The following is a 26,856-nucleotide window of genomic DNA, read 5'->3' on the forward strand; positions in this document are numbered from 1 at the left end:
CTTTTAGTTGTCAAGTTTTCAGATTTGTTTTCTACAATGAATTAACTGAGAACTTGAGTCTGATATATAATGGCTTCTCCGAACTCAAAAGGTACAGAGAACTAGGCTTGGACTGTATTAAGGGAGAAACTATTCAGTTAATTTAATTAATTAAAAACGGAGATTTTTTTTATAATTTTTAACCGTAATTTTTTTGTATAAAGCAAATTCGTCAGATTTAACAAACATGGGTATAAAAAAAAATCCGTCTTGAATACACTGGGTTCATAGACTTTTTATTCGTAAAATGCCATTGTTGAAAATGAGTAAATAGTGGCCTTCTGGAAAGGTATTTGCTAGAGCATTCAAAAATGTAGTCTTTTAGCCCTAAATAAAACAATTTTTAAAGTATTGAAAAACGTAGAAATGGAAGGTACGACCTGTTAATTTGTACTTACTGAAAGAATTTATATTTTTTTATGTTCTTCTTTTACAAATGTTTCGTCTAATTTGCTACTGTATTATATTTTGCTGGTGCAAAAAGGATTCGAGTTTTTCAATAGTTTCACCTTTGACTAAAGCGACTGTTTTCTAGTTTTAACTTAAGCTACCTTAAGCTTTCTCTTCTGTAGCTCAAAACTTCGCGCCCCTCTTCTAGCAACATTTTCGGAAACTTCTGTAAACGCGTTTAATAAAAAAAAAATCCAAATGTACTCTCTGAAATGTGACATAATCGGACATTTTAAAGCATCAAGAAAAATAAACTTAATTAGCCTGATAGTGATATCACGTCTACGGGCCATACACACCCCATATTTCACGTCTACGGGCCCTGAAATAAATACAATACACACCCTATATTTCACGTCTACGGGCCCTGAAATTTATTTAATAACTCGGATTTGACTTCTTTGCACCAGGGGTGTATATTTTCGATAATGGGAGGGGGGGGGGAATGAAGTAAAAAAAAAACTTTTTTATTCTTGTTGATACTTTTTACCCAATAAATCATTGATTTTCCACCATAAATCATTTATTTTCTCCCAAGGAATAAAACCATAAAAAATATGTAGAACTTCTGGGAGAAAAAAAATCATTTTCGAAAGGGAAGGGATTTTTACTTTTTCCGTTTCTTTCAGATCTTGATTAAAAATGAAAATAAAAATAAAATGGGAAACCTGCTTTGCTGGTTTAAAATGTTACTTATTTAAAAAATGTGGAGTAAAAATTCTCTCAAAATTAAATGAAATATTTTGCACCTCTGCTTACCTTAATAAATATTTTTTTATTTTTAGTTTTCTCCAAACCACCGGTTTTTGGCGATATAGTTCTGGTTCCTAAATTGAAGGTAGGAATTCTAAAGGTATAATTTTCCATTAAAGAATCGGTTATAGTACATTTTCAAGGGTTTAGAAAAAAATCCATTGTTTTTCGTTTTTAAAAAGAATTGTTTAAGAAAACTATTTGTTTTGTGAAATAAAAAAATTTAATATCATAAATCCCGGGATGGAAATCAAATAAATATTCTATTTTAAAATACTAATTTTTTGAATTATTTATTTTATGCTACATGAAAGATTTAACCTTTTGATCTGATTATCCTGTTATTAAGATTTTTCTAAGAATAATCTTCCAAAGTTTTATCATTATCATTGTTCACATGAACATGTTTTTCTCTTGGAATCTTGTGAGCGCTACATTATGTTTTTAGAGTGGTAAGAGACAGCGAGATATGAGAGAGGGACAGGAGAATGTGAAGAAGAAATTAAAAATGGCACCCAACAAAAGTAAATAGATAAATGATAAATGTTTAATCAAACCCTTTAAAGTTGATCAAAGTAACTTCAGCAATGAGCACAGTGTTTTTAAATCACAATTTAGTAAAAAGGTTTATTATTCACTAATTCTCATGTCGATAGAGTAAATTTATTATTTTTTAAGCATTTGATGAGCATTAATTTTAATGCAAATAATACCCAGATTGTGCGTTACAGCGTACACAGATTGTGGATTTTTTGTAAAACATTTGTAACTCTTGATACTGATGAGTGTCCTGTTCATCCAGAGGCTGAAACTGTTGGCGAGGTCTCGGACTCTGATGATGACTGGGCCTCTGATTCTTCTGAAGTATCCTCTGTACAGATATTTGAGCCGAGATCTAATGATGTTCTTGAATCTCTAGAAACAGATCTTAACCAAGTTTTGTATTCTACGTCTAGTCTGCCATCTGCTTTAGTCAAGTAAGACATTAATAAGTGTTTCTGATAAATTCATTAGATTCAAATTAAAGCAGCTTTAAGTTGAGATTATCCCAACTTACGCCAAACATTTTTCCATACAGGAAGGGGGGGGGGGGGGTTGCTCCCGAAAGAATGTTTTCAGCTGGTCGAAATTGAACTTTTGCCTGGAGAAAATCTCGACTTCTATTCTTTTTGATATTCTATTGCCGGTAAGAATGTCAGCATTTATTACTTTTGAAATCCTCCAATCCAACAGAAAGGAATGCGAAATTTGTTTTTGTTAGTATTAGGAAGAAAAGCTAGCAATTCAAAGCTATAATTGTTACTTGAAAAGGGATGAAAGCGTCCTTCTAGCTTAGTAATTCATATTTTAATTTCTATAGGAGTCCTAATGCTGCGAGTATGGCTTACGATGATTCTGATTCTGATGTAGAAATTCTAGAGGAAAAGAATGTAAAAGGGGGTGAGGTAGGTTTTAAAAAATCTAAAAACATTAAATACCAAAACTCAAATAGAGTCTAATACATTAGATAGCAACATAGAACTTGTACACTCTTAGGACAGCTGTATTCTTACGTCACAAGTGTCAACTTAGTTTTTGTGTCCGACAAACTTAATATTAATAGTGATAATTTTGGAATATAGTGCTTTTCTTATGGAAAAATAAGTGCAATTTTGTGTTTTTTTATTTTCTGTCTTTGCACTGTTTTATGTAATCTTTGAAAACATGTCAACTAATGTGAGAAAATTTCGTTTTCCTTGTTATATTTGACACTTGTGACGTCGTCTATAATTGGTCCATTTCTCTGTTGCCACCTATTTGTACTTGATAATTTATTTGCAAAACTAAATTGTTATGTCAAAACAATAATGAGAGCCTAATCTTTTTATTGTCATGTTTTCTGATCAATATATTAAATTACATGTCTTTCGTAACGGATCTGTTGATATTTCAGATCTCAAATAATATATATTCATGATCAAGTAGAGAGTATATAGCGAAAAGCCATTTGTTAACTTTGTTATTATTGATCGTCCTTTTTGTAAACAACGCTGAATTGTTTTTTAATAAAAGTTTGAAGAAGAAGGTTTTCAGTAAGATAATATCCGATGTGTTTTTCGCCTATTTAAAGGGAGTGATCTGCGTCTGGCAATGAGGGATAAAATAAATCCGAATTTTTAGTACTAAAGGGTGTTACTAAAAAAAACCACAATGTGCAAATTTTTATTTATCTGGGCTAAAAATGGAAAATTTAAAAATTAATAATGCACAAATCTAAATGCCGCAGTCGCACTCTCATCTCAACCAACCTACAGAGCGTCCCATATCATATTCGATTATCTCCAAGCCTTTCCTCCCAAATACACACGTAATTCTCTAAAAACCCTAGTATTTTCTGCAAGCATATTTTCAAATTATTCATTCTACTTAAATTTTCGGATTAGTCCCGAAAATCATAATTTGAACCTGTTAATGATCCAATATAATGTGGGACGTACCCTGTACTTAACAAGAGCGTAATAACCTTTGATCAGACGGAATCACATAGTAGAAGCCACCCAACGAAGCGTATTTTTAAATTAATCAATATTCCGAAAAAGCGTAAATATTCTGCGACACTTCCGGAAAAATGTCTTTACTTTTAATGCTTAAAAATCTTGTGTACATATACCTGCTGATTTTTATTTTCTCAAAAAAATGGGATTGATGGTTAGAGAGAAATTCACTCTTTCCCAGAAATAACGCAGTTTTGCGTGCGATTAAGACTATTTCTGGGCCAAGCGCTGCGGCTAGGACAGGCTAGTTGTTCAAATGAACATAAAACATAGCATAAAATCTGTATTATTTCAGGGTTCGGTTAGGTTAAGACAATTTCTGGGCTGAGCGCTATGGCTAGGACAGGCTATAGGAGGCCGAGCACTGCGGCTACTAGTATAATAAAAACAATAGTTTAAATTAACCAAAAAATAGTCAAAATGAAATTTTGCCCGTTTCAGGCACTTTTTGACCTATGTCGGTTTACCCTTTGTCGTTTGACCTTTTATCGCGACTGGTGTTTTTGACCCCATGTCGTTGAATCATATATGGCTACATGGCCGGGTGCGGCTTGCCTTCCCTCCCTCGCTGTGAATGCGACAACAACAACACATAACAATAATTTATTTCTAGGTATTGGAGCCTGTAGCTGTTAATGGACTGGGACGCTTTATACGCAATCCTCTGTACTCCGGTACCCCGAGTCGATCGGTAAAGAGTTTTTCTCAACCTCATATTAAATATTTTTGCTTTTTTCCGATTAGTTAAACATTCTTTAGCTATGATTTCCCTGCGATTTCCCAGGCTATAAAGACAAGGAAGTCGGCAGCTAAATCACAGCTAGGAAATGTCCCGCCCCCATTCCCTCCTTTCTTTAATACTGTCGGTCAACCCCCTTCTGGTTATAGATTATGGAATCTCGTATATTTTATTCAGTCTCTGTTCAAACACTACACCTCAAGGTTGACCATATTAATTTTTTTTCAAACCTTTTCTTTCTTTTTTAAATGTTTAATAATTTGTTATACTTTTTAAGTCCAATTTTTGTTATAAAATGTATTTTTTAAATTTCTAGATTTATTCGAAGTCATTTTAAACCGTGATTGAAGATAATTAGATTTCAAAGTTATTATCAGTTAATTCACACTTGATCACAAACACAAACTTAAACACAAAGCTTTAAATGGTTCCATAGTGAATCGGGCATGGCCATTACTGCATGTAGGGTCACTTGAAATTACGCTTACAGTCCCTTTAACTCTTTAAAAGTGAATACAAATTGACTCCTCCAACATTACTCAGAATTATAAGAACTGATTTTGGATAATCCTTTGGAACAGACGAAACAGTTTGGGAACAGATTTATCTTGCCAAATTTTTCTTCTCTTGATCATTTTTATTTCTTTTTTCTTTCTTTTAGAGTTCTGCTCTTTCTGGGGAAAGTATTACAATCTTAGAGGATCAAACGAAGTAAGTGTTATTTTAAAAAGTATGAAATGACTAGAATATCAGGTCACCTTTGTTATTTTGATGCCTTTGTAGAAGAAAATTGTTTTGAAAGTGAAAAGTTAAAAAATTGTTTAAATTGTACCAGTGCAGAGCTCTGATGTAAATTTGATTTTTAAATCTCTGATCAATAGAAGTAAACACCAATTAGAGGTTTGTACTTTGTAGCACAAGAAAAGGAGAAAGTTGTCTCGAAGATATATTGTAAGTTCTGAGAGTAAACTCCAAAAGGGGTATCAATATTCTAGTAGTTGTCAAATTACGCACCAATAAGGATCTTAATTGAGAAAATTTTAAATTCTTTAATTGCAGGGTTATACATATATATATACCAATATATTTATATGAATAAAAGTTGAGTTAGAGAGGAAAATTGCTACTGTTCATGTGAAGATGCTTTGTATAGTTTTTTGTTTTGTTTTGTATCTGGTATTTGAACTTTTTGGACAGTTTGAACAGTTTTGACAATACCACCATTCTTTAAGGACTGAAAAGGATATAAAATTTTTCGAAATTAATTTCCAATCCCGAGTTTTTCTATCTGTGAGAGAAAAACCTTTTTTTGTCAGTTTGGGCAATTTACATTTGAACTTTTTAGAACATAAATGTGGAAGCAAAAATCTATTTCCTTTACTTTTAATCTCGATATCAACTTTCAACCAAGCCAAAATGTCAAAGTTCAAAAGGCAATAAATTGTTAACTTAAGTGCTGCTACAAACTTCTTGTTGGTGTCCATCAATCAGCAAGATAAGAAAAATGTTCAAAGAAAACATCATGAGAGGTTTTCACTTGGTGCTAGAAAAAATATTCATTGACTAAAAACCGCCATATTTGATTTGGTCCGGGTGAGTGTTACATGTGAAATCCATGTACAAAATTGATAGGAGGGGAAAGGGGGGGGGGTCAAAAAATCGTATATTAGGAAATCACCGCTGGTTGTGTCCAAAATTGATAGAAACAAAAAATTGTAACAATTTCAATAACAATGATAATGTGCATGATTTGGGTCCGTCAAAGTAAACAATTTTTGGACCCCCCCCCCTTTCTATCAATTTTGTACATAACCAGTGGTAATTTCCTAATATACGATTTTTTTACCCCCCCCCTTCCCCCTCCTATCAATTTTGTTACATGGATTTCACATGTATCACTCACCCAGACCAAATGTAACGCCCGCGCCCGGGTAGACTGGCCACCCGGGAAGGCTGATTGTTTACTCTCAAACTGGTTTTACAGTTCAGTACAACTAAGCTCAACACGTGTGACGTGTATCACTCATTAGTCATCAGGATTCAGGAAGCCGTGAGTTGTCACACAAACTGATATTTGTTTATTCAGGAACGTGAACATGAACATGAAAGAAGCTTACATAAAGCTGGAAAGGGTAATTTTTTTAACTTATTGATATTTATACATAAATATTTTCCAAAATATGAAACTTTAATTGTTTTAAAAACAAAATTAATATAAATCTATAACAAAGCTCTTGCTCATATAAATGTTTGAATATATATATATATCTGATGTATAAAATACAGATTATTCTTCCATTTTATTGCTGTATAAATTGTGACGTGTTTAAAACACCCTTTGGCAGCGGCTAGGATGGGCTAGGGGGCCGAGCACTGCGGCCACGGGTTAGGTTAGTTAAGACACTTTCTGGGCCGAGCGCTGCGGCTAGGACAGGCTAGGGGGCCAAGCGCTGTGGCCACATGTCTTATATTTAAGATTCATGCCATTTAAGATCCATGTACAAAATTTATAGGAGGGGGGGGGGGTCCAAAAATCGTTCTCTAGGAATATACCTAGGCTAAAAAAATCGAAAACATTTTTTCTCGATTTAAAAAAATATATATTTTACTCAAATTTTTTTTCCACGGATAATGCTGGGCTCTTCAGCTGGTCATTGTAAATATGCGTTCCAAAGATATCACCCCTAAACATGCGTCACAAAGTATTCATCCCTGTACATGCGTATCCAAGTTATCACCCTCTAAACATGCTTCGCAAAGTAATCATTCATAAATTTGTGTCTCAAACTAATCTTTCATTCTCTAGTTATCCCCAAGGAAGCTGTCAAGAAGCTGTGAAGTTGACTATATCTCTGGAATCGTGAAGAAGGAGCAGAAGAGAGTTCGTGTGGATGTGGCTGGTCCTAGGTCCTTCCTAGTTCCTCACAGACAAGCTAGAACTCGTCCTTCTCCGAACTCAGCCGTTTTTTCGGACGTTAAAGTTTTTGATGAAAAAGGTAACTACAGTCAAAACCAAGAAGACCAGTTAATCAGACGACTTTAGATATATATATCTCTGGTAATTTTAAAAGCACAATAAAGGCAGACCACCTTTTGGAATTAGCAGAACTAGGGCTATTTTGTTATTATAGTTTCATTTATCATATTTGAGAATTAGATTGTAAAGTCGTCTGATTAAAATCTTCAATTTGCCCTGATTTTTGTATCAATATTTTTCCTAAATCATACCCGAAATAAAAAATTTCATTAATTTAACTGTTTTTAGGTGTGTTCTGCTCTCTTCAGGAAATCCAAACCAAGACAATGTATTTCTGGTAAAAGATTTGTAGATAGTTTAATTAATTAATGCATGTACATTTAGTAAGCAAATATTCGGTATTTCCTCTTAATCATTTTTTGAAATTTTGATAATGTTTCTTTTGAATTACCCTTTACTGCAAATAAAATGATTTCCTAAATACCATTAAAGATTTTCCCTTGATAAAAAAACTTTGATAATCAAATATTTATTTCAATGTTATTTTTCCGTTTATCTTTGAAGAAAACTTATATATTATTTTTTTTCAGAAATATCGAAATCTCTTTCAAGATTTATGTTTTAATCCTCAACTTCCAAATCAATCAAATAATCAATTTTGTTTTTCAGTGGATCGGTCGGCGAGAACTTTTATCCTAAAGTTGGACCGATTGAAAGTAAGTTTATTGGTTTATTAATGATGATATAAAAAAAAAAAATATATTTTCTAGTTTGAAGTTGTGCATTCTACCAATTCGGATTTGTTAAGTGTACTTTTATCCTAAAAGTAAAAACAGTGCTTAGTACCTATTTCAGTTTGATGTGGATTTGGATCCATGTCGTTGACATATCTTCAAAATTACTTATTTTTTTGAACATTTCTATTTTTTGCTTATTTTTATGCTATAACCCGATGAATTAATTATTCAAGAGATTTGTGTTTTTTGGTGTTTTGGTAGACATCACCTTGGATTCAAATCCGTGGATCTGGATTCGGATCCAGGAAGCCAAAATGTAGCAGATCCAATTGATCTGGATCCTAATCACTCCTTATAAAGTCGACGTAAGAAAATGACCAAAGATTACTGAATATGTTCCACAATTTTAAAATCATAATTAAACTTATATATGTATTTATTTTAAATTCCTAATATCTAAGAATTAAACTTTTTTGTTCTTATTTTAAACAGTGGCCCATATAATTCCATTTCTGATCCCAAGGGGATCTGGATTATTAGTACATGTAGAGGCATGAAAATACATGTTCTGTGTCATTGAGAGCTTTGACAATTTTTTTGTGTACATGTACTACACTTAAGAAATATGTACTGCATTTGGGGTGTCAAAAGATGTAAATATCAGTAATCAGAATAAGAGATAATTATGATATAAAGAAAACTAAACACTCACATTTCCGTTCACATTTTGCAGTATGGAATTTTTTCTACAACTTGACATCATACTTCCAATCGTTTACAACACCAACATGGCAAATTTCTGCCCCTAACATCAATCAATCAACATTTGGGATTGTATTAGATGGAATTATATGGACCCCTGTTTCTAAGATGTTTTAATTCAGGGTATGAGAAAAAGTATAATAAATTGACCTGTAAACAGATCTGTACCCTCCTTCATGTCGAGGACAACGTCTACTCTGTGGAGGTCGGGTCTTTCTCAACAAAGGTAATTTCATAGCGAAAAAAAAAAATTCTTGAAAAAAAGATTATTTTTCATGAACCGTATTCTGGGTGGCCAAAATGTACGGATTGTACGGATTGTTTTATTTTTAGCCCTAAAATTGTACGGATTGTACGGATTTGTTTTCAAATTGTAACATATCCTGGTTTTCAAGTACCCCAGCAGAGATAGGGTTAATATTGTTTAAGGAAGCCAATAATAAATGAGACAGCATTTTGGACTTGGTCCTTCATATTTGAAGACGGGAGTGTATATTTTCTTGAAAAAAATCAAAACCCCCCCCCCATTTGAAAATAATTTTTTAGCTTTTTTGTTTCTGGATTGGGGAAAATAATTGAATTTTTGGGTATAAAATAAAAGAATAAGAACTTGCCTTTTGATGTCCGATTTTTAAATTTTTTATTTTTTCAAATCATCCTAAATCATTTCTGAAAAATATGCACCACTGCATGAAGAATTTATACAGTCCAGAAAGAGTGCCAAAGGACTAACTCTGTTTTGTTTCAGTACCTGAACTTTCTCAGTTGGAATATCTCGATCGATACAAGTTTCTTCTGTAAATCCTCGAAAACCGCATCCCTTGATCTCCCAAAGAAGATTAAACAAAACTCTTCATCGGGTCCCAAGAAACAGATATCTGTGAAGACAGTTCTTACCTCCCTGGGTCTAACAGAAAAGGGTATGTTTGAATTATTGTACAGTGATAACCAGAAAACAATGGAATAGGTAGACATTATAGCAATACTCAAGTGTATTTGATGTTTTTACAAAGCAAATAGTTTTACTGGACACTTCGCTAATTCGTTTTTTTCACAATCATTCAGTGCAGTGGGGAAAACTGTGTTAAGGGAAACCGCTGTTACACTCAAGTTGCAATTTTAAATAGTCCCATTAACATAAAACATAAAAATTGCGTATTGTACAATTTACGTGAACACTTACTTAACGCAATAAGTTTATTTTTAAGGTACCGGTTATAAGATTTGCTTTAAACAACATCAAATCCACAAAAAATGTATATTTCCAATTCCTTTCGCATATGATTTTTTCCGAAGTTAACATATTTTTGAAATTTAGATTTTTCCCAGATCTTGAATCCAATTTATGGGTCTTATTCAGGGAGTAAGGAATAGAAGGGAGAGACAACTGACGCGGTTCGCCCTACCATATGATTATACATGCTTTGCAGACGGTACTCCATTTTATATCGAGCTGTTTGGTTTCTTTAGTAGGGCCCCACAGGAAAAATAGGTATTGGCTCAATTTTCTTTGACCAGTTTTGCCAATACATATTTTTCCTGTTGGGCCCTACTAAAGAAACCAAACAGCTCGATATAAAATGGAGTACCGTCTGCAAAGCATGTATAATCATATGGTAGGGCGAACCGCGTCAGTTGTCTCTCCCTTCTATTCCTTACTCCCTGGTCTTATTGTACAATTATGTAGCTTCTCAATGCATACTAGAATGTAAGTCACAAAATACCAAGCTCTCAAACAGTATGAATACATCTTCTCTTTGTTTACTGGTAAACTTGTAATTTGAAAAAAAGCTCGTTAGAAGTCAAAACTTAAATCGAAAAGTCATATTCATTGTATTGACAAAAACGCCGACTACTATTGTCACCTTAAAATGAATTCTGGAATTTTAGTACTCAAATATTTTTAAGAATTTCACAGGGCTGGGAGGGGTTAGTTAAAGTGTCACGAGGAAACACACGAGATACCAGGAGAATTTAACGTTAAATTTTCACCAAATATTTTTTCTATTAGTTCCAAATAAAAATACTTGATTTAAAAAAAAATCTTATTAAATGTTTACTACGTATCTGAATGTCGAAAAATTATAATTTTGTAGAATTCTTTAGCTGTTTTATTTTGTAAAAGATGGTGCTGCTCTGGCGGACGCTGTTCCTGCTGTCAAGGAGTTTAAGGACACGAACACCTTGAGTATGATAGCAGGTACTTTTTAGGGAAGGTTATTAATAAAACACTAACTGCTATCATTATGCATTTGACGTGTCTATTATGAGTTTAAAAGTTTAATTTTAAGACATTCCTTGCTAAGATAGCATAGCACGATTTACAACGGTACCCTTTTGATACCGTTTTCTAATAAAATGTGGAAGATATCTTCGTTAAAGTTCTCAAGTTTTCTTTTATTTGCAAGAAATGCGCAAGTTACTCATGCAGAGAAACAACAAAATTAAAATAAACAAAAGCATAAATATCTAATTCATATTTGGATGAGAAAGCTTTAAAGGGTACCATTGTAAATCGGGCAATGAAATCTTTGAATAGAGTGCCTCTTAAAATTACGATTAGAGTCCCTTTATCATACCCATTTCTCTTTCTCTGAAGAGAATGAACATTAAGTTAAAATTATTTTTTTCAGCGTTCCTGAAATTCCTTGTGGAACGGCAAATAAGGTGGGAATACCGGCGAGAAGGAAAGGAGGATCCGGGAACGGATCCTATATTTAAACACCACAAATTCACAAACCTTGCTCGAGAACTAGGTAAATATTTAAAATATAGATTGATACCAGTGAACTTTAAGTATTTGTCAGTAGGCTTTTAGAGCGCTTCGGTTGCTTTAAAAGGGGCCTTTTTTAGTAACATTTTGGCGGATTTTCTGATCAAATTGGCGGGGTTTTCTTTCAAAAATAATGGTCTCTTTTTTTCGGTCAAAATTGTTTAATTTTGACGGTCTAAAACATTCCCTGGGATTCATATGGGTTGCCACATCGTTTTGACGTTTATTGGATACAAACAAACAGACAGATAGAAAGACAGACAAGCAAAGTACATAAATATGTGTTTTCCTTAAATTGCCTTCCCTAGTTGAAAATTACTAGGTGGATAGTTCCCAAATGGTATTTCTCTAATTTAAAATGAACAATTGTACATGTTCCCATTTGTACAACTAAGGGGAAGAGCCCTCTTGTTAGCTCTTGAGTTGGGCATGTTCAAGCGATCTTATGTTTAACTAGATAGTTTAACGGAACGTGGTCAGGCTTATTATTGTTGTTAAAAATAAAAAATAAAAAAGTTTTTGTTCTGCTCAGAAATCAAGAATTACGCATTTAAAAAAAATAAAATTTAATTTTATCTGTTTATAAAAAATCATAAAATTTATTTTTTTCTTTATTCTTTGCACAGTTCTGGTTTATGTTTATGTTAGGATTATTTTCAGGACTCCTGGCGGAGTATATAAGAACATTTCCGATTGTTGTCATGATATTCATATGGTTGCATACATCACATTAATATACAGAGTATATTATATTCAATAATTATGAATATCCAGTGAATTTAAGATTTAAAAATAAACGGTTTTTTCCGTTTGTTAAAGGTATAAAGGTACCCTTGTGCTTCAGGCCTGCTTATATCAAATGGAAAATCTCTTAAACTGGTAGCTTCTTTCTCTTTAATCCTTGCAAATTTTTAAGACCGGGGAACCCAGTTCCTGAGAGAACAGATCCTTCCCCTTCTTCTCGCCTCGAAACCCAGATCAGAGGCTCTGTCTTCAGTCCTGTTTAAGAGTATAACTTACAGGTAACGGAATTCAATAATTATATCATTTATGTAGTAATTATCATTTATCAATCATATTTATAAATTTTATTTATTATTCTTATCAACCACTCTTGCGGAATTATTTTTGGTGCTCTAGGGGAAAATAAAAAATTGTGCATTAAAGGCCTAGTTTTCCAGGTCTTTTTTAACCATTTTCCTAATTTACGGAATAACCCCGTAAATAATTCTAAAGGGGCGAGTATATTTTTTCATCAAAACATTTACCCCTGTCAAATTTTAAATACTAAATTTGCGAGGGAGGGGGATGGTTTCAGCATCAATTGTAAAACTCCTGAGAGAATTGAATCAGAGCAATTTCTCTAATGTTTCACACTTGTGGAAATATGAATTTGGCGATAGTATTAAAAATAATTTATACTTTAAAAGTTTACCTCATTTTTTTTCTTTAGACTGATGAACAAAGTAGAAACTTTTATAAGGTAGGAAAACATTTAGAAGCATGTTTATTGTGTAGAATAATACTTGGACTTTGATTAATTGATTTTTTGATTGAATGAATTAAATTTTTGTTTTGTTATATTGTTAAATGTAAACTTAATTTATTTTTTGTATTACTGAACAGATGTTGTAAAAAAAGTGGACAGGAAACTTTTGGACTTTTTATAGCTAATTTAATATAGATTTAATTTTCAGAAAGAAATACAAAAATATACTTCCCTTGAATGTTATTATAATGTGATTATTTTGAGATGAGTGCTTTGATGTTTGGATGTTTGACTTTAATTAATTGGTGATAATGTTGATTGGTTGATTAAATAATTGATTTTTTTAAATGTGACTGATTGGTTGTAGCGTTTGGGTGGTTTATTAATTGGTTTTTATTATTTGATTTATGGTTAATTAATTGATTTTTATTATTCGATTTATTGAATGATTGATTTTTTACTATTTGATTGACTGGTTGAATACTGGTTGGTTGCTAATTGCTTTTGATTATTTTTTGTACCACATACTTATTGGATTTACTACGTTTCCAAATATGTTAATATATCATGCATATTTTAAGAATTTGGGTCTGTCAGAATGATAGGCCATAACAAAAATGCCTAACAAAATAGATTCAGCATGCAAGATTTGCCCGATATGGTTCAGGTACTAAAAAGTCAACTTTCATCAGGGGAACTGTTTGATCTACATCTTGTTGGAAGAATTTTCAAAGGATTAAAGATCCAAAATGCAATGAAAGGAAATCCTAGAAATTCAATATCAGTGAACACCCCACACTTAACTTATTTAGTTTTTTAACAAAAGATAATTTATATATAAATTTTTCATTTTTAAAACCACATCATTCTGTAAGAATTGTCTTCGATAGGTTAAAAATCCAAAATGCTCCATTTTCCTTGAAAGGGGCGCCAAGAATTCCAAAATAAATAAATACCCCCATTCAGATATCATTTCGCTAGTACAAAGAAAATAATAAATTCGGATTGTTTTAAACCATACCATTAATTAGGGGTCACCTTAAAAGACTAAAATATCCCAAATGCACCATTTTATATAGAAAAAACTCTTATCACTTTAAACCCCCCCTCTCGAAGTTCATTTGTCAAACGCAAAGAAAATAAAAACTTTTCAGCGGTTTAAATATGGTTGGTTCCACTTAAAATTGTACCAAATGTTTCAAGATTTAAGCTGGCGCTTAATTTAAATCGGGTTTTGTCAGATTTAAACCTCGGCTCAAATTCTTTAAATTCTATCTCTTATCTCCATAAGGACTAAAAAGTCCTTATGTCTTACAAGGCATATCTCGCATGCTCAATCTATCTTTTTTAGGCTTTATTTTCATGGTCTAAAATTCTGAAATACCTAAAATTAAGTAAGTACAGGGTGGCCAAAATGTACGGATTGTACGGATTGATTTTTTTTTAACCCTAAAATTGTACGGATTGTACGGATTTCTTCTGAAAATGTACGGATTTTTGTACGGATGTGTTCAAAAAAGTTTTGGCCACCCTGTAAGTATTATAGATGGACATGAAAAAAATATTTATACGAATGAATACCTTTTATGCCCCCGTCCCCTATCTACGCCCCTGATAAGGGTAAAGAATTGGGCATTTTTCCTGTTTCTTTTTGATTAAAAGAATACAGGTGCAAAGTTAGTATCCTTTACCTCTATTATTACAATTGTTATTACAAATTCCTGGTCCTTTCAGGTTAAAATAAGAGTTAACAATGTAATTCTGGGAATGTATTTAAATCCTCCAAGAATGTGGTATAAAATTGTTTCTTCATACGCATAATATACTATTATTTGATTTATTGGTTGTAGTGCTGTTTGGTTGATCAAAAGGTTTTCACTTTTTATTTGATTGTTTGTAATGTTGGTTGTTTAATTAATTGACTTTATTATTTGATTGGTTGTAATGCTAGTTGGTTAATTGATTGTTTGTTTATTTAATCTAATGTAATATTGGTTTGTTGATTGATTTTTACTATCTGATTGATAGGTTGCAGAGCTGGTCTATTAATTAATTGATTATCAGATGTCCTGTCGGTATACCTGATCTTGCTAAGGCTGATGAGTTCCTTGAGTTTGTGAAGAATGAGATGGACAATGGGTTTCCTGTATTTACTTCCGTTCATCAAAACATGGGTTGGGTAAGTTGACTTTATATCTTCTTGGCACTTCTGGCTGACTAGGGACGGAACCACCGGCCGTCATGAACCTCCTAAATTTGCTATGCAGTACAAATTTTAATCTAAAACTTCAAACGTTTTCTATGTGAAAAGGAAGATTTAAAGAAAACAATTTTTAAAATGAAATTGAATTTGATTATAAAACTTTAATTTTAGGAATATCTTTTTTAATTAAACAATAATTTGCATTACAAGATTTTTCTAAATATAAATAATTTTATAAAAAGAGGTATCGCTTAAATCAAAGGTTTTGATAATAAATTGCTTTCTGAATATCTTTCTTTTCCCTCCCAAAGCTGACGTGACCAGAAGTTAGAACTTTTGTGTCGTGAAACTCAGAATCAAACATTGATCTCTGATCTCCATCTTATGCAGGCCTTCGGACAAATGAATCCCTCTTTGATATCCCATGGTGGTCATACAGGGATTACTTAAATAAAGGAATCAAGCATTTATCCTCAAATTTAAAAATGACCACATTGGATATCGAGAAAGCTTTTGAGATTAACAATACAATACAAAAGTTCCGAATTTGGCATTAACCTCCGAAGAACCAATCGTGACTATTTGTTGGTGTGCCAAGTGCTGTAAAATGGTGTAAGTTGTATTTTGGTGTAAATTTGTTCAGTTACAATTCGATAAAAAGAAGATGGCCTCCTTAGTTCTAATTGCGTCCCCTTGAACTTGGTTCTAGATTAATAATTTTGATTATCTGCAAAATTCTGCACTATGTTTCTTTCAGGAGAGGTATATGCAGACTGTCTGTTTTTGTCAGAAAAATATTCTTAAGCTCTGGTAAGTCATGTTAAATCATTACCTTTTTCAGAGATAAATATTTTCTATCAAAATCATTATTTTTTTCCTACCCTGCCCTTAATATTCATAATATTCATATTTTAATATATTCCCAATATTTATAAAAGTTAGTGCAAAGAATGCTACTTATATCTATTCATGATTTTACCAGAAACGTATCGCTTAAAGAAACGGTAACATTAAAAGACTGCAATAGATGGCAATATTGCAATTATTATTATCTGATTTGAAGATGGAAAAGATTATGATACAATTTTATTCATTAGTGATCAGCTCAGGAGTAGTTCAGTCCTAGAAGAGTGTTTCGCTGTGATAAAAAGGTAAGGAGATAAAATAAAATAAAAATTTTCTATTTATTTCTTGAAATTTGCCACCCTCTTGTTATCTCTCCTCCCCGACCTCTTCTCATAATATTAAGAATGTATAGGACAATCTGTTATTTGTATCTAGTTTGTGTTGATTAAATTTGTATCTGGTTTGTGTTGATCAAATTTGTATCTAGTTTGGGTTGATCAAATTTGTATCTAGTTTGTTTTGATCTTTGTATTCAGTTTGGGTTGATCAAGCTTGTATCTAGTTTGTGTTGATCAAATTTGTATCTAGTTTGTGTTGATTAAATTTGTATATAGTTTGTGTTGATCAAATTTGTATCTAGTTTGCGTTGATCAAATTTGTATCTAACTTTTGAATTGATCAAATTTATATCTAGTTTGTGTTGATCAAATTTGTATCCACTTTGTGTTGATCAAATTTGTATCCAGTTTGTGTTGATCAAATTTGTATCTAGTTTACGTTGATCAAATTTGTATCTAACTTTTGTATTGATCAAATTTGTATCTAGTTTGTGTTGATCAAATTTGTATCCAGTTTGTGTTGATCAAATTTGTATCCAGTTTGTGTTGATCAAATTTGTATCTAGTTTGTGTTGATCAAATTTGTATCTAGTTTGTGTTGATAAAATTTGTATCCAGTTTGTGTTGATCAAATTTGTATCCAGTTTGTGTTGATAAAATTTGTATCTAGTTTGTGTTGATCAAATTTGTATCCAGTTTGTGTTGATCAAATTTGTATCCAGTTTGTGTTGATTAAATTTGTATCCAGTTTGTGTTGATCAAATTTGTATCTAGTTTGGGTTGATCAAATTTGTATCTAGTTTGTTTTGATCTTTGTATTCAGTTTGGGTTGATCAAATTGTATCCAGTTTGGGTTGATCAAATTTGTATCTAGTTTGTGTTGATCAAATTTGCATCCAGTTTGTGTTGATCAAATTTGTATCCAGCTTGTGTTGATCAAATTTGTATCTAGTTTGCGTTGATCAAATTTGTATCTAATTTTTGTATTGATCAAATTTGTATCTAGTTTGTGTTGAACAAATTTTATCTTGTTTTGGTTGATCAAACTTGTATCTAGTTTGTGTTGATCAAAGGGGGGGGGGGCATGAAACGTATTACTCTCCGAAAAATTTAAACAGTGTTTAAAATAACTTAGAATTGTCATAGGAAGCTGATTTTTTGCATGCAAACTCAGAATTATGTATATTTCATGGATTTTTTGGTTTCGCAGGAATCTGAACAAAAGTGCGCGCGCGCGCGCTTTTTGTGAGAAAATGCGACTTTTTTGACAGTAAATCAATGTTAACTTCAATAATTGCACTTGAACAATTTTCCTGACACACTTGAAACAAATATGCGCTAAAAAATTCACCTCCAAAATTGAGACAAGGAATTCATTTCTGAGGTCAAAATAGACATTGGAGCATTCTGACCGGCGCACCAGTAGCCAACCATTACATTATGGGTCATCTTAGAACAATTTTTACATGTTGTATGTCGATTTATAGGTAATTTGGCACAAGGAATTCATTTCTGAGGTCAAAATAAATGTTAGAGCATTCTGACTGGCGCGCTAGTAACCAGCAGTTACATGATGGGTCATCTTCCCACATATTTAATTGTTGTATGTCTATTCAAAGGTTATTGGGCACGAGGAATTCATTTCTGAGGTAAAATTTATTATTGTAACATTCTGACCAGCGCGCTAGTAGCCAACAATTACATTATGGGTCATCTAAGTACATTTTTAACATGTGGGATGTCGATTTATAGGTAATTTGGCATGAGGAATTCATTTCTGAGGTTAAAATAAATATTTGAGCATTCTGACCTGCGCACTGGTAGCCGGCAGTTACATTATGGGTCATCTTCCCACATATTTAGATGTTGTATGTCGATTTATAGGTTATTGGGCATGAGGAATTTATTTCTGAGGTCAAATTTAATATTGGAGCATTCTGACCGGCACGCTAGTAACCAGCAGTTCCATTATGGGTCATCTTCCCACATATTTTGCATGTTTTATGTCGATTTATAGGTAATTGGGCACAAGGATCCATTTATTAGTAAAAAATTCTGTAAGACTACTCTGATCGACGTGCTAGCAGCCAGCAGTCACCTTTAGGGTCATCCTGTCATATGTTTTGCATGTAGTATGTCGATTCTGGGGTACTAGAAACAACGATTCTCTTTCTTAGGTAAAAACAAATTAAGTTTCAGGACTCTGATCGGAGCGCTGCTGGCCATAGGGTAATTTTGGTTCATAGTTTCCCATATATATACATGTAACAAAAGTTAAACACATTAATTGTTAACAGTTCCTATTTTATTTGCGTTTTTTGTTTGGTTTACATCATTTCATTTTCGAGATGATGTCGCGGGCTAGTTTTCATTAATTTTGTTTGGTAAAAAAAAGCTATTAATCTATATATCTGCTATTTACTTGTTGTTCCAGCCTCATATATTTAATCTTTTCTTTACATACTTCTAGATTTGACCAATTTAAAGACGATTTGTGGTATGTCCTGGAATTTGGTAGGATAACCCACATAATAGGTCAGAATGCTATGCTTGTGATTTACTCAACGTAGATGGATTCCTCTGGTCTAATACCTAAACTCTGATATACAACCTGGACAAACGTTGGAAAAATGATTCATTTCTAATATCATTCTTCTTCTTACCATTGTTTTTAAAAATTAGTTTTGTGCACAGGAATGGATTTCTCTGATCTAAATACCTATAAAATTACACACAACATGAAAAACTATAATAGGTTGAACCCATAATTACCCTATGGCCAGCAGCACGCCAATCAGAGTCCCGAAACTTAATTTTTTTACCTAAGAAAGAAAATTGTTGTTTCTAGTACCCCAGAATCGACATACTATATGCAAAACATATGACAGGATGACCCTAAAAGTGACTGCTGGCTGCTAGTTCGTCAATCAGAGTAGTTTTACAAAAGTTTTTACTAAGAAATGGATCCTTGTGCCCAATTACCTATAAATCGACATACAACATGTAAAATATGTGGGAAGATGATCCATAATGGAACTGCTGTTTACTAGCGCGCCGGTCAGAATGCTCCAATATTGAATTTGACCTCGGAAAGTAATTTCTTGTGTCAAATTACCTAATAAAAGACATACAACATGTAAATATTTGGAAAGATGACCCATTATGCAACTGCCGGCTACTAGCACGCCGGTCAGAATGGTCGAATATTTATTTTGACCTCAGAAATGAATTCCTCATGCAAAATTACCTATAAATCGACATACAACAAGTAAAAAATGTACTAAGATGACCCATACTGTAATTGTTGGCTACTAGCACACTGGTCAGAATGCTCCAATATTAAATTTGACCTCAGAAATAAATTCCTCGTGCCCAATAACCTATAAATCGACATACAGCATGTAAATATATGGGAAGATGACCCATAATGTAACTGCCGGCTACTAGCGCGCCGGTCAGAATGCTCGAATATTTATTTTGACCTCAAAAATGAATTCCTCGTGCCAAATTACTTATAAATCGACATAAAAAACATGTGAAAAATGTTCTAAGATGACCAATAATGTAATGGTTGGCTACTAGCGCGCCGGTCAGAATGCTCCAATGTCTATTTTGACCTCGGAAATGAATTCTTTTTCCCAATTTTGCTATAGTTTGATGTATCGCATGCAACTGTTATTCTAACTTACACCAAACTTAGCCAGATAAGTATTCAAAGATATTTTTTTTTATTGGGCGCGCACGCGGATATTTAAACCTTTGGAGGTGAATTTTTAAGCGCAAATTTTTTTCAAGTGCAATTATTGAAGTTAACGTTGATTTACTGTCAAAAAAGTCTCATTTTTTCACAAAAAGCGCGTGCGCGCACGCACTTTTGTTCAGATTCCTTCGAAACCAAAAAAGCATGTAATATACATAATTCCAAGTTTGCATGCAAAAAATCAGCCTCCTACGACAATTCTAAATAACGGTAACAATATGTTTTTAACAAATAATAATATGTTAAATATGGTTTTACATCCTTTTTATATACCCTACCCTATGCATTTTTAAACCTCTTTTTTTGGAAAATGTATATAATAAATTCATAACTATTGGCTAAAAATATAACTAATTTCATAATGCATTTAAATGTTTTTTTCTGGGGGCATAATCTTGAAAATAATCTTGTGGCCAAGTATTGAAAATTGTAACAAAATGTTATTTTAGCATTCCCAATGTGGGGTCCTTCTTTGCCTGGCAAATCCTATGGTAAGTTATAATGAAATTATACTGCAGGGTTGGTTACCATTAAATTAACTGATATTCTCAAAATATATTGATTTAAAGGTTGAATTTGGGTTTCAGCATTAAAAAATGCCACAGAGAAATGTCAGAAAAAAAAAGAAAAAATCTTTACAGTTGCCAATTCTCATCCTTTATGAGTAAGTATAACCGCAATTTTATTTTAGTAGGAAACTTAATAGAATTGAGAATAAAAATCAACCATCGCAGACTTTATTTGCAATTTTACTCTTTTAGAATAAACATTTTTGAAAGTAATTTTAAAATATAAAAAAACAACGTTTATAATAGAAATCTATGAATTTTGCTAAACTTTTGATAAGCTTTATCTTGCATGTTTTAAAATCAGCCTAAAATTGATACATGTCCATTGCATTGCATGCGTATTGCTTAATACGTATCGCATGTTATTATTTCAGTGACCTCACAGAAGCCAGCGTTATCACAGTGAACTCCTTAGGTAACGAAATAATTATAATGATAATAATAATAAGATAAATGGGATGAAGGAAAAGCTACCACATTTTTGATTTTGATTTGTGATAACTGTGAAATGATATGGGTTGTTTTTGATTAACAAGTGCTTTAGTATTTCAAGTATTTATTTTCAAGAAAAAAATTTAGTTAAAATAATTAGTGGCACTAAATAAATTGTTTCCATAAAGCTTCAAGAAGGGATGAGCATTGGTTTAATGTTTTTATTGTTGTAAAAATTGGTTTTTACTTACGCATTTTGATCCGGACCCGTAGAGTGTTGAGTGTTGATCTGGCCCCGTTGAGTGTTGAGTGTGGAGGACTGTGGAGTGTTGAGTGTGGATCCGAACTGTGGAGTGTTGAATGTGGATCCGGACCTGTGGAGTGTTGAATGTGGATCCGGACTGTGGAGTGCTGAGTGTGGATCCGGACTGTGGAGTGTTGAGTGTGGATCCGGACTGTGGAGTGTTGAGTGTGGATCCGAACTGTGGAGTGTTGAATGTGGATCCGGACCTGTGGAGTGTTGAATGTGGATCCGGACTGTGGAGTGTTGAGTGTGGATCCGGACTGTGGAGTGTTGAGTGTGGATCCGGACTGTGGAGTGTTGAGCGTGGTTCCGGACTGTGGAGTGTTGAATGTGGATCCAGACTGTGGAGTGTTGAGTGTGGATACCCAAATATTTTTAGGATCCATTAAGCAAAAATATTGCAATTCTCCAGATGGTTGGACTGTTTTAAAAAGGACTGGAAACGTAATTTTAAGTGACCCACTATTTAATTGGGGTTTGTCCGATTCACATCGGTACTCTGTAGACCTTTATCTGAATATCTATGAGGAAGGTTTCTTATTTATATTTGGAATTCGAAACCTTCCTTCTTTTCAGTTGCACAAATCTGCAATCGACTTATAAAGAGAACTGCAATTTACAAAATAATTTATTTTATGATCAGAAAAAGAGATAAATCCTTTATTTTTGCTAAGACAAAGTTGGTTAAAGTATAGTTATACCGTCGAAAATCGGACAACCCATTCAATAAATTGAGAACCGATTGAAGTTACGTCTACAGTCCCTTTGAGCTTAATTATCTCCGGATGGTGGGAGACTGTTTGTTTAATGTTCAGTTCAGTTACATTAGTTAACATAATAAAATTGTATTCGAAGTTTCTTGTTTTACTTTTGATCAAATAAGACAATTTAAAAAAAAAAATTATCAAGTTGTTTGGGTTTTTTTTGTTTTTTTTATCGTTTTTTTAATTATGAATAATTCTAGACGACTGGGCTGAACTTGGTCCCGGAGCTTGTAAAGGATTGATGTATATCTTCAAGTGTAGGTAGGACATTGCTGCTTTCATGCCGGCAAACATTTTAGATTATTCAAAAATAAAATTTATTCTATTCTAACTAGCCTAGGGACCCAGCTTTTCCTCGAAACTTACTCTATAAAAGTCAACCCTTTTAACTTGAAATAGTTAAACCTAGACTAGAACCAATAATAATATTTTTTGCAGAAATACTAAATTGTTTTCGTGGATTTCAAAATTATTTGGACGCAATTTTTTGTAATTCTGGTATCTATTCACCTTCAGCCGTTTTGACGTTTATTTGATACAAACAAACTGACAGACAAGCTTAGTATTTATATTGATGTAGAACGTATAATTTTGTGTTTTGTTTAGTTCAAGTGAGCAATTCTCCCTCCTGAAGAAACTTACTGTAATCATAAAGCAAGGTAATTGATAAACGCTGAACAGATTAATTGATAACTCTTTTCTATCTGGTTTACATATTACTATGTGTATAAATCATAGATGAGAGTTGAACTTTTGTTTGGAGTATCGTTAAATTTAAACACTTGATTTTGATATCCAATCTAGGCACTTTTAATATGAGCATGAATGCTTGATCCCTGAACTAAAGAGGGATTAAATTAACCCCTAGGTCTCCATAGATGGAGATGGAGAACAATGCTTATTCCCTAGATTCACACACGGTTCCGGCGAGTTGTGTAAACAATTATTCAGGATTGTAAACAGATTGTTCAATGTTCATAAATATTTTATTTAGCGGACAGTAAATATTCATCACTCAGCATACCACCTCCCTTGAAAATAAACTGCAAACTTGTTGAACACGCGTTGTGCGAGTTCTCAAAATACTGCAGGTAGATTAGATTTGATTTGATTTGATTTGATTTGATTTGATTTGATTTGATTTGATTTGATTTGATTTGATTTGATTTGATTTGAGTTGATTTGATTTGATTTGATTTGAGTTGATTTGAGTTGATTTGATTTGATTTGATTTGATTTGATTTGATTTGATTGAGTTGATGGATACATTTTGGGGGCTAGGAGCACCGACCCTTATTTCATCGAATGCAGGGTTGTCCGTTGATAATGTTAATATGGGTACTGTTGTTAATCGAGCATGCTCGCCTTCAATCTATTTTATTTTATCTCATTTTCAAATTTAAATATATGCCTAGGTTTGCGAATGAAGTTCCTAAGAAGAAGTTTACATCTAGAGCATGGTTGGATGATTCTAAGAAGGTATTTTATAAGTACATTTATTGCTTCTAAATATAATTACATGATAAATAATGAGTGTATAAAAGGAGAGGAAGTTGAGTAGGTCTTCTCTGGTTCCAAGATCCGACTCCACTGATTTGCGGATTTTATAATCCTCTTTCGGGGATTTCATCCTCTACAATATATCATATATTTTCTTTACGATTAACTTCCAAAGAATGATGGTTGATTGCGTGCTTGTTTTTTTATTTTAATATTTTTCCTTTAGTTATAAAATCGCAATATTTTAACATACTCTTGGTACTGATAGGACCATTAGGATTCTAGTCAATGTACAATGCACAGTAAGGTCCATGATGGATCGTTTTAGGCTTGACCCCCACCAGTGGAATCACTCTGAGCTCAAAACTGAGTTATAATAATTCATTAAATCTTAAATGGAAGAGTGTTCAATTCTGATTTTTAGTAATTACAGGATTGATCGTAACTAATATTATTAATGCTTTTTAATTTTTTAATCATCCATAATTTAAGTACATACAATATACATAGACTCAAATATGGTAGGTCAAGGTGTGTTATCAAATCAATTGGTCTCTTGTAGAATTAAGTTATAATATTTGTCACAATTAAAAGTTTTGTACTTTGTACAAACGGCCTAGATAAATAAAATCTGAATTTCCAGGATGAAAAATCCAAATGTTGTAAATTTTAAAATGGATGTTATTGTTTTTCAGTGCGAGATCTGCCACGAAGTGGCGAGGTATGGAAATCTCGTCTCATCTAATCTTCTTTGTATCCTCTGCAACCGAAAGTTTCATACGGAATGTTTAGAAGTAAGTCTTTATTTTTAAAGGGAGTGATCGGTAATCTTTGAAGGTTAAACTGAATCAGTATTGTGGAAAACTTTTTAGGGTTCATTTGAGACATATCAAACGTTTCCATGATGTATAATTACCGAGTTTGAGCGTAAAGTCGACGTTCAAAATCATCAACTTGGTTGGGTACTTTTTCAGAATAGTTTTTTTAATTATTAAGTTACGACTATGAAAAATAAACAAAAAATTATACAATAAACTAATAAGAAATTTTTCAATAAATCAAAGTTAGAACCAATTATTTGGTTTTAATCATTAAATGGAATTTTTTTCCTATGAATTTGTTCGCAGATTTCTACAACTTCTCCAAATGTCGTCATTTCAAAAAAAAATCCAGAAAATCTGAAGAAAAGTTTTGTGAGTAATGAGAGATTATAGAAACTGATGATGGAATAAGATTTCTTATTTTCGATGATAGGAGTTAATTTTTATTTTTTCAACCTGTTTCTAAACAACTAATTGGTTTAATGTAGAATTTTGTTCACTTTTTTGTCGTCTTTATTTAATAATTTTTAAAACCCCGATTCTGAAAACGCACCCACTTAAAGTCATTTTTTGAACGTCGAAATTATGCCCTAGAATTGTTTTTTATGTCTAAAATGAATTCTAAAAAAAATTGTCCACAATACTCATCGTTACTCAGATTGAGGTTTAAAGGGTATCGTTGTGAATTGAACATTCCATTATTTTGAATGGAGGCCGTTCCTTGAAATTATGTCGACAGTCCCTTCAAGAGTAAAACCTGAAGATCCATTATTCATTAATTTCCCAAAAGCTTGGAAAATCTTTGTGTGTTTAGTCAAGAGACTGTAGGTGATGTACTGTGTAAGTTTAGTCCGTTTTTGTCAATGTGAGTAAATGGACTGTCGTGATTTAAGATGGCCATGCCCAATTTACAACAGTACCCTTAAAATGCCAACCTAATCAATAACAACGTGTTTTTAATTGAAAAACAAAGCTTTTCAGAGAGGGTAACCCAGTTAGGAAATGGAGAAATTCTTGTAATAATGTTTTAGGTCCCTTTAGTAAAGAATATTCAGAGGATGGTCTATTTATATACTCTTTGTTTTACAGGTAAAGATACAGTGTCCAGTTCAGTTCTGCTGCACCGACTGTGAAGTTCTCAGAAATGATTGTTAATTATTCACGATTATTTTTGAAGGAGAATACGGAATGATAGTTGTGTTTGTTTTCTCAATTTGGCTTTGAGCATTTATATTTTATTCTAATATCTGGTCGACTAGTAGTTCAGCGTTTTACTTATGAAAGCTCAATCAGCTAAAAATCGATGAAACATAAACTTCAAATGTGTTGGATCAAAATAGCATTCAGACATTTTTTTCTGTGATATTACATGTTATAAATGAAAATTTATTTAGTTATTCTAAATATTGTAGCAGAGCTTAAATTCAATAATGTACAATTCTTTCAAACCCCAGTTTTTGAGTGAAAAGAATTATTATCATAGATTCCTGAAACTAAAATCTGCCAAAACTGTTTTGTCAAAGGAAACTTGCTAGGCTGGCCTTTTAGTTCCCTATTTATTTTGTAAAACAGAAAATTTTGTTTTTATTCGAGTAACAAAATTTAGTTACTATTATATTACTTTGTTACTATTGTATGTATATTAGGAAATTAAATGTTTTATTTGTGTAATGTGCCATATGACAACCGTGTAATTATCCTGTGCGGTATTTTTCTAGCACCCAATTTAAAACTTTCGATAAATATAGAATTATATAATCAAAATTGTTTTATTGGAAAAGAAGGTTTTCTTGTTTTTTGTTGAATTAATCCTTCTCTTAAAAGAAAATTATATTTTATTGCGTGTCTCATGAATACTAAAGGGCTGTACTCTGCAGTTCTTTTAGAATAAAGCTGAAAAAGAGTTAATTAAACAGAGCTGGGAAAAATAGAATAGTGGATATCGAGATTAATGCTTAATCCTCTCTTTTTGCTAATCTCGAGATTATGTTAGTCTCGAGATCAAATATTTAGATCAAGAAATTTGATTCTAGGAACGCCAGATTTGTTCGTTTTCTTGACTGGAA

The 26,856-nt window shown here is 32.5% G+C and overlaps 1 protein-coding gene across 2 annotated transcripts; it reads left to right on the forward strand.

Annotated features, from left to right (window-relative positions):
• Positions 1–13: 13 nt before the first annotated feature.
• On the forward strand, positions 14–26,554 carry LOC111713446 (uncharacterized). Of its 2 annotated transcripts, none has more exons than XM_023488298.1 (28): positions 14–91; positions 1,275–1,342; positions 1,691–1,766; positions 2,045–2,219; positions 2,603–2,687; positions 4,390–4,467; positions 5,177–5,226; positions 6,602–6,647; positions 7,322–7,511; positions 7,781–7,829; positions 8,162–8,208; positions 9,114–9,217; positions 9,740–9,911; positions 11,117–11,191; positions 11,625–11,747; positions 12,681–12,786; positions 13,218–13,247; positions 15,318–15,432; positions 16,214–16,266; positions 16,554–16,607; positions 20,850–20,891; positions 21,344–21,384; positions 22,670–22,730; positions 23,076–23,128; positions 23,464–23,560; positions 23,885–23,948; positions 24,665–24,763; positions 25,880–26,554. In XM_023488298.1, exons 1-28 carry the CDS (start codon positions 70–72, stop codon positions 25,943–25,945), a joined length of 2,241 nt encoding a protein of 746 aa, XP_023344066.1. In that variant the 5' UTR covers positions 14–69; the 3' UTR covers positions 25,946–26,554. The 2 variants fall into 2 exon arrangements, with proteins under 2 accessions (XP_023344066.1, XP_023344067.1); XM_023488299.1 differs by having other exon boundaries at positions 1,275–1,327.
• Positions 26,555–26,856: the final 302 nt, after the last annotated feature.

Source organism: Eurytemora carolleeae, unplaced genomic scaffold (assembly GCF_000591075.1).
Source record: "Eurytemora carolleeae unplaced genomic scaffold, Eaff_2.0 scaffold1427, whole genome shotgun sequence".
Classification (NCBI taxonomy): Eukaryota; Metazoa; Arthropoda; class Copepoda; order Calanoida; family Temoridae; genus Eurytemora; species Eurytemora carolleeae.

Excerpts from the sequence above, each read along its gene's own strand:
- LOC111713446 (XM_023488298.1), top strand. The coding sequence starts at position 70 with ATGGCTTCTCCGAACTCAAAAG. Across the intron at positions 1,343-1,690 it reads TGAAGGTAGGAATTCTAAAG|AGTGGTAAGAGACAGCGAGA; the intron begins GTATAATTTTCC and ends TTATGTTTTTAG. Across the intron at positions 6,648-7,321 it reads CTTACATAAAGCTGGAAAGG|TTATCCCCAAGGAAGCTGTC; the intron begins GTAATTTTTTTA and ends TTCATTCTCTAG.